This window comes from Podarcis melisellensis, assembly GCF_964234715.1.
Source record: "Podarcis melisellensis genome assembly, chromosome: 3".
Classification (NCBI taxonomy): domain Eukaryota; kingdom Metazoa; phylum Chordata; class Lepidosauria; order Squamata; family Lacertidae; genus Podarcis; species Podarcis melisellensis.
In genome coordinates this window covers 108,597,051-108,605,190 of record NC_138530.1, presented here as the reverse complement: position 1 = coordinate 108,605,190, position 8,140 = coordinate 108,597,051, and the positions used below count along the sequence as shown (strand labels likewise).

General features: G+C 45.0%; 1 protein-coding gene across 3 annotated transcripts in view; it reads left to right on the top strand.

Moving 5' to 3' along the window:
• Window positions 1-8,140, top strand: part of PLCB1 (phospholipase C beta 1) — a 455,075-nt gene that overhangs the window by 301,745 nt on the left and 145,190 nt on the right. For all 3 annotated transcript variants that reach the window (XM_081906043.1, XM_081906045.1, XM_081906044.1), the window contains 2 exons: window positions 98-198; window positions 2,144-2,310. In XM_081906043.1, the coding sequence (XP_081762169.1) occupies window positions 98-198; window positions 2,144-2,310 (268 nt within the window). The remainder of the gene's footprint in view (window positions 1-97; window positions 199-2,143; window positions 2,311-8,140) is intronic.

The window sequence follows — 8,140 nt, the reverse complement described above, 5'->3', positions numbered from 1 at the left end:
CCTTCCCTGGTGTTGTACTGATGTAAAGACCTAGTGATGGTGTCATTCAGTCTGAGCAACTCAGTTTTACCTATTTTATTTGAATTACCCTTTGCAGAATGAGTCAATTCCTCAAGATGACTTCACTCCTGAAATATACAGAGAATTTCTGAGCAACTTTTGCCCTCGACCTGAAATCGACCACATCTTCCAAGAGCTGTAAGGAATTACGGAAACCTTCACATTTTGTTTTCTGCTCATTTATTGTTTATTTTTGCTCCCAGTGGCAAAGGGCGTGTTCTGCCAGCCCCAGAATCGTGCACACAAACCGGCCCAGTGAGCAAACACACACACACACACACAAAAAAACCCACAACAAGCCCACCTCTCTGGAGGATCCTGGGCTCTCATGAGCAATGAGGCTTGGGAAAGTTGCTGCAGGGAGGAGAAGAGAGGAAACTTTCCTTCCATGAATTTCTTTAGGTTATCAAAGTCCTTGTATTGCAAAAGTGCCTCTGCTTGCTGTTATTACTGTTGTTAGTTATTATTTATTCCATTCATTTCCTGCCCTTCCTCTCGGTGGAATCCAGGACAGCGGCAATCTTCTTTTCCCAACAGCATGTAGATACTGCTTCTAAAGCACTCTTCCTTCCCACCATTTAACCATGGGATGCAGAGACCTGATGTGCACTGCTGGGATGTTCCATCATCCTAATGCAAATCTGAGTTTTGCCTGCAGGCATAAACCTGTGGGGGTAGCTGTTCTATGTGATTTGTGGAGTGCCTTGCTCTTGATGTGCTGCTGTTGCTAGCATGAATCACACACAGGGAGAGAGACAGGGTCAAGTGGAGGAAATGGATGTCAATATGGGGACACTTCAGTCCTCAGGCAAATTGTCCCAGCTGATGCTGGCCAAGCAACAGGGAAGCATCACTGCATATCAGCAAATGCTCAGTTTACCATAGGGCCAGAGCTTAAAGATGACCAAATTCTCATATTTTTAAAAGTGTCTTCGCCTGTACTTGGCATCTCTTTTTACATATATTTATGTGTAAAATAAGGGACGTGGGTGGCGCTGTGGGTTAAACCACAGAGCCTAGGACTTGCTGATCAGAAGGTCGGCGGTTCGAATCCCCGTGACGGGGTGAGCTCCCGTTGCTCAGTCCCTGCTTCTGCCAACCTAGCAGTTCGAAAGCACATCAAAGTGCAAGTAGATAAATAGGTACCGCTCCGGCGGGAAGGTAAACAGCATTTCCGTGCGCTGCTCTGGTTCTCCAGAAGTGGCGTAGTCATGCTGGCCACATGACCCGGAAGCTGTACGCCGGCTCCCTCGGCTGATAAAGCGAGATGAGCGCCGCAACCCCAGAGTCGGTCATGACTGGACCTAATCGTCAGGGGTCCCTTTACCTTTATGTGTAAAATATCTGCCACACTTGCTACACATTTAGCTAAGCAAGCTTGTATAAACCTGGATAAAGTAGTAAACATCAGCCTGGAAGACTGTGCTAGATTGAGCGATTCAGGTAGTGTCAAGCTGTATGTCAAGTGCTGGTGCCAGATGTAAATTTGGCTCTCGGGATGAGATGTTTGGACTGGGTGTGGGAGTCTTCTTTTGCTCTTTCAATGCAACTGGCCCATCAGTGCTTCAATAAAGCTTCAGGCATGCCCAACCAGCTCCAGCCCTTTCCAGTGCTGCTTCACTTGGGCTTGTGAATGCTTATTTTCCAGGTGAAATAGCAGGACACAGTGAGCAGTTACTGCTTTAGTCACACCTGTGGATTAGGGAAGTGGTGGCAGGGAATCACATGTGAGATCAGCTGCCTTGGTACTGCTAAGGCTCATCACAGTGGTCCCTCATCCCACCTCTCTTCATGTCTTCTGACTTTAAGGCTGGAGTCAGAAGAGCAATGAAAGTTAACCCTTGGCCTATGTTCTGCTTTACTTCTGATCTTAATGCAGGGGTTGGGGGTTGGAGCTCAAGTGGGCAGTCCACCTACTTATTGATTTCTTAATGCACACCTATTAATGAAATAACACGTTTCATGGGTGTTTAGCTGAAACCTGATGATTTGAAGAGGAATATTGCAAAATGGCACTGGGGGGAGAACAATGCACTTGGTAATCTTTCTTTTCTTTTCCCTTTCCCATTTCAATTTTTTACAGTGGCGCCAAAGGCAGAGCGTATCTTACTGTTGACCAGATGATGGAATTTATAAACTTGAAGCAACGAGACCCACGGTTAAATGAAATTCTTTATCCACCCTTGAAGCAGGAACAGGTTCAGCAACTGATTGAGAAATATGAACCCAATAATAGTCTGGCTAAGAAAGGTCAGTCATTTTCATTATCTTCAGTATTCTGCTGCCGATTTCAAACAATGAACAAATTGCAACAGAGAGATACACACTGGTTCAAATTTAATCATATTTCTGGCCGGATGACTGAAGATTTGACAGCCCTGAAGTAGTTAACATTTAAACACTTTCTTTGGAACTTCTGTGAAGGGGGGAGGGGCGGGCTAGTTTTCCTGCTGCTCTTCATTTTGTAGGGTAGATAATTCAGAGTGTGCAAACGTAATCACCAGGACAATAATTATTTACTTGAATTTGAAATTTGCGGAGTAAAACGAAAGCCATAAGAAAACACTGAACCGGAGCAAAATAATTTACTGCTTGATAATGCCAATGGTGGAAGCAGCACAGCATTGCGTGTGCTGATAAGGTGTTTATGCTAAGTGGACTTCAGAATGGATAGATGAGCATTCTGTCATAATCGGGAAAGATGCTTTTGGGAAATTCTTTAGTGATGTTACTAGCAAAGCTGGGCTTTTGGCCAAGATATACTCTTCAGTTCTGTTCAGATAAGCATTGCAACAGCCTGGAGACCATGTTATATTTATTGAGACTTCTTTCCTCATCCTCATTCAAGCATTCCACAGTCATACCAGTACAGTATGTAAAAGTGGCTGTTCAATAATAATATGAAATTCTATTTTTTTTTATCCTTATGTAAATGAGTTTCTTTAGGGCCGTTCACACACGTGTTCTCACATACCGGAACTGTATAGATATTCAACTGCATTGTGTGAGTGACAGTGCATGTGTTGACTTTCAGAGTCAATACAGGAAGTGCCGCCCTACAATTTATAAGATTACCATATATCCAACCAAGTTCTTTCCTGAGTGGAACAGCTTCTGCCTCTGCAATGGTACTTCTACTTCTTCTCCTATCTCTGTATGTCCCCTAGATCTGCCCACTTCAAATTTACTCTGCTGATACCCCCAATCTTCCAAAGCAGATTCTTTTTTTTTTCTGGAGGGGGGAATTTAAGGGGCAGATAGAGGACCGAGAGAGATATTGTTGGATTCAACCCATAGATGATAAATTGTGGTTACTGCTGTACCACCTTGAATGCACCGGATTCTGACCATCTTCAGAGTTACCATTTTTACATGGTTGTAGTTCACTTGTGCATCGTCTATCTGTTTAACTACTACTACTACCATTCCCCCCACCCCCCACCCCCCATCTTTACATCATGAGGATTCTCCTGGATGATTAGGTGGTAATAGCCAAGAGCAGAGAGAATGCCTGCCCTCTCTCATTCATGTCCTAGTCCCTCCAAGTCTAGTTTTGCAGAATGGGCAATATATTAGTGGAATTGTGTGATCAGGATGCCATCAAGAAATACACAACCTAGGGCCAGAGTGCCTCAAGATTTTGTCTCTCCCTCCACCCCATGACAGACATCTTGTTGTGGGCTGAGTATTGTTTGAGGGGTAGGGGGCCTGTTAAGAGTGGGGTGTTTGTATGCTTATAATGATCTGGAGAGCATATAGGTCCTGATTCTTCTCTCTGTTCCTCCAATGCAGTGCAGTTGCATACATTCCAGAGATTTCTTCTCTAAAGCTGACATTTTCTTACATTGAATGGCCATTTCACACACACACACACACACACACACACACACACACACACACACCCTATATTTGAGCTCATATTTAAATACATTGAATTTTCCATAAATCATCCAAGTTGTTTTTGGAGTGCTTTTTTCTTTGTTTTTTTAAAGAAAGCAGAGATGAAAGTCATAAGAGAAATGCAAACCGTCAGTGATACATTTAATAAGAAAAAGCAATTACGATCCTGTCGCCTCTCATTCAGCAATTGGAGAGAAGCCCCACTAACATCTCAGTTCTGGTCTGGTCTGCGTAACACATTAATATATGGACAGTATTTCCCCCACCAGACCCGCTTCTTGATTTATTTATTTTCTGGGAATAGTCACTTACAAACGTAATCCACAGTTTGAGTGTAGACACAAATGTATGCAAGGCACTATCTTCACACTCATATTGCTCGCATACGAATTAAACAGCAGCACATCTGCACTCAACTAGCAAAAAATAAAGCTGGAAAATATAAAGAAGAAAGTATATAGGAGCATTCAGAAAGCAGCTGGCTTGTTTGCCATAAATTTGCCTTTAAAAAAAAGTTTTCAAAAAGACAGTCTGCATGCAACCATTGCCGCCATTTTCCATTTTATGACAAGGCAGTCTTGTCGCAGGTAGATGTGGGTGAGAGTACAGTTGCAGACAGTTATGTGCATGTGCGCACACACATACTGCCACAAGACTTTCAGAGCCTTTGTGATGACACCCGCCACTACACCAATCCATTTTCCTTTCCTCACATTTCTCTACACAATTCCTATGCCCAGGACTGACACAAAAAGAACCTGCCCTTCAGATTCTAGCCACCTCCCTACACAGCTGCCCAGGTTAGCTTGTGTCTAAGCAATGTTTCCATATTTGTCTGTATGGTGACCAGAGACCAAGGTTTGAGGTGAGAACAAAGCAGACCCAGGGAAGAGAGATGGAAGAAGGAGAGTTAGGAGAAGTCTGCTGACCTTTACAGGTCAGGCGGTGTTGCGACCTGACAACGGCCACCCCTGTGATCTGGCGACTGACTGGGAACGAATGCAGGCCTGCCTGCGGATTGGCCAGTGGTGGGCAGGCTTTGTTGCGGGAATTCCTCAGAGAGTGGTCCCAGGTGGCCAATGGGCATTCTTGGGTCTGCTCCCGGGGGGAATAAATTGAGGCCTGCCCCAGCCTTCCTCTTCAGCTTTTCATCAGGCTGGAGTGGAATAAATGGCTTCACCCAATGCCTAGCCAAACCATTGCCATCTGTAATCCTTTTTGGCCTATTTGAACACAAACTACCGTATTTTTCGCCCCATAGGGCACACTTTTTCACCTCCAAAAATGAAGGGGAAATGTGTGTGCCTCCTATGGGGCAATTGCAGGCTTTCGCTGAAGCCTGGAGAGAGAGAGGGGTTGGTGTGCACTCTCCAGACTTCACGCAGATCTCCGTGCCAGGCTCCCACGGCTTGTGGAGAGTTGCCTGCATGCCGAAGGCTGGGCGCGCTGAGCTCAGCGCGCCCAGACTTCGCACAGCTCTCCGCAAGGCGTGGGAGCCCTGCGCTGGGCTCCCACGGCTTCTGGAGAGTTGTCTGTTCTGGGGGCTGGGGTCGGGGGAAGCTCAGGCTTCCCCCGCCCCAGCCCCGCGCCTGGGGGAAAAATTGTCCCCCCTTTATTTCCCCCCCAAAAGAACTAGGTGCGCCTTATGGGACGGTGCGTCCTATAGGGCAAAAAATATGGTATATGTTGCTGTCTTTTCTGGGGATTCATCACCAAGGGAGCGATGGAGTCATGGGGCCTTGGCATGCAACGGACAGCACCCCTGTAGCATTCTTGCGCACACCTCCACCTCTTCCACCTGTCCTCCAATTCCGGCAGGACCCAGCTACAAGGGAGAGGGGTGTGCAGAAGCTTTATTTTCAGGACAAAACACAATAAAATGGTAAATGTTGCCACCACTCCCTTGTCCGGGGATAGCCCAGGAGAGTAACCCAAGGAAGAAGATTACTCTTCAGTGTTACCGGCTGCACCACCCTGCATTGCTTTACCACAATTGCAGACAGAAATTCAACAGGTCTGGTATGCGGCTAAGTGGTCAGGCTTTGGATTTAGACTTCCCCCACAGAAGGCACACAGAACAAAACAGAAAAAATCCTTTTCCAAGATTTATTTAAAAAACTACAAGATTAATCATACTTAAAAGCAGGCACATCTCTTACAGGGTTCAAACATGAAAATAAAAACATTGTTTAGCATTGCTATCTAAACATACTCACAAACGGGAACAAAAGAAGACTTAGGATAGTTCGAAAGTTCTCGGCTGAATCCACTTTCCAAGATAACAGACAGGAATTCTACATCACAAAGAACACACATATGAATGGCGACTGCCAGCATGTTGGTAAGCCGGGCAGATGCTGTGCTTGCCAAAGGCTCCATTCCAAACAATTTTATCCTTGAGAACCCACGTGTAATTGGACCCAAGGACTAATCAGTTCTTCTGATTAATTTAAAAATTAACAATGGTCGCCTAGTAGGGTGATAACTCAGCTTGTGACAGCTGGAGCTTATTTGTTCTCAAGACCTTGGGATGAAAGGGTTCCTCCCAATTCCCCCCCCACCAGATTCTCCTTCCTTGTTGATAGCCCCATTCACATAAAGCCCCATTTGATAGCCCCATTCACATAAAGACAGCATCTTAGATAACCAGGTGTTAAAACCCACAAATCACTTGGGAAAGTTTCCTTCCTGCAGATGCATGAGATAACTTATTCACAATTAGTCTACGGTTTAAAGTAACAAATACACATCCCCCATAGTTCTTCTGGTCTTTGGTTCTCCCACAATGCTTTTCTTCAGCTTGACCAAAGTTTGTCTAACTAAGATTTCCTAACATCACTACAACCCCAAAGAAGGACATTTTTGGCAAAGACCAAAGGGATACACGAGGGAACAGAAGGCATGGCATGCAGAGGTGGCAGTGCCATGGAAGAGAAAAGCAGAAGTCGCCCCTGACTGAGGCTGCCACTCTCCCTGTGCCTACTTGGATGTAGCCCTTCTTTGTGGCCACTTCCCCAAATATCTCTTCGCCATATGGCGGCTGCTTTGCTAAATTTTTTATAATAGATTTCATAGTTAAAACACTTCCGAAAACTAGCATACAAATAAATACACATTTGATGATACATGGATAAATCTGCGTTGCCTTAGATCAGGCACAGGCAAACAGCCCTCCAGATGTTTTGGGACTACAACTCCCATCATCCCTGACCACTGGTCCTGTTAGCTAGAGATGATGGGAGTTGTAGTCTCAAAACATCTGGAGGGCTGAGTTTGCCTATGCCTGCCTTAGATCCTAAGGTAACCTAAGGAAGTTATCAGTAAGATTGGGGCGTCCTTGAGATCTTGGGGTCCTGAGGCTTCCTAGGTCCAAACTAGCATTTTGAATTGATTCTGGGAAGCAATCGGTAGGTGTTCTAGAATTGGTTTTATATGTTCAGATCATCTTGCACTGGTCGGCAATCTGGCTGCCAAATTCTGCACCACTTGGAGTTTCCAAACCATCTTTAAAGGCAGCTCCACATACAATGTATTTACACCTTGCCAACACTCCCGCCTTCCCAGATCTCACCAAACCTCTGCAGGTTGCCTGGGCTGCTCACCTGACCCTGTTTTCCTCCTCTGGTTCCCTGCTCCTCACATTTCTTGTGCCTGCATCTCTATCCTCCAGATACCTCCTTCTCTCCTCACCTGGGTTACCTACCTGCCTAACAGCCCAGCAGCTCATCACGCTACGTGTCACAATGCTACCTGTCTGTGGCCAAGTGATGACACCCTTGTGATTTTGTATATTGCAGAGATATACTGCTTATACTTTCTCAACACCCAGCATAAACTCTGTCACCTAAAAGGGAGTGTGTAGGCACATTGATGGTTTTGTTCTGACTGTATATACCAAAGGCTTGATTTATTTCTTTTTTAAAAGAGGCAAGCACTGCTGTCTCCATTACTGGGATTCCTTCCCCAGCCCTGCACTGGAATTTCACCAGACTTTACAATGAAGAAGTTCAGCTTTGGTGAATACAAACCTAGGGGATGGTCATGAATCCCTCCCTCAAAAAAACAAAACAAAACCACAAAAAAGTTATGTGACCCAAATATTTTGAGAGAAATTTTGTTTCAGACATCACATGTTCAAATCAGAGTGGAGTTTTTTGTTTTAAAGAAATGATTGAATATA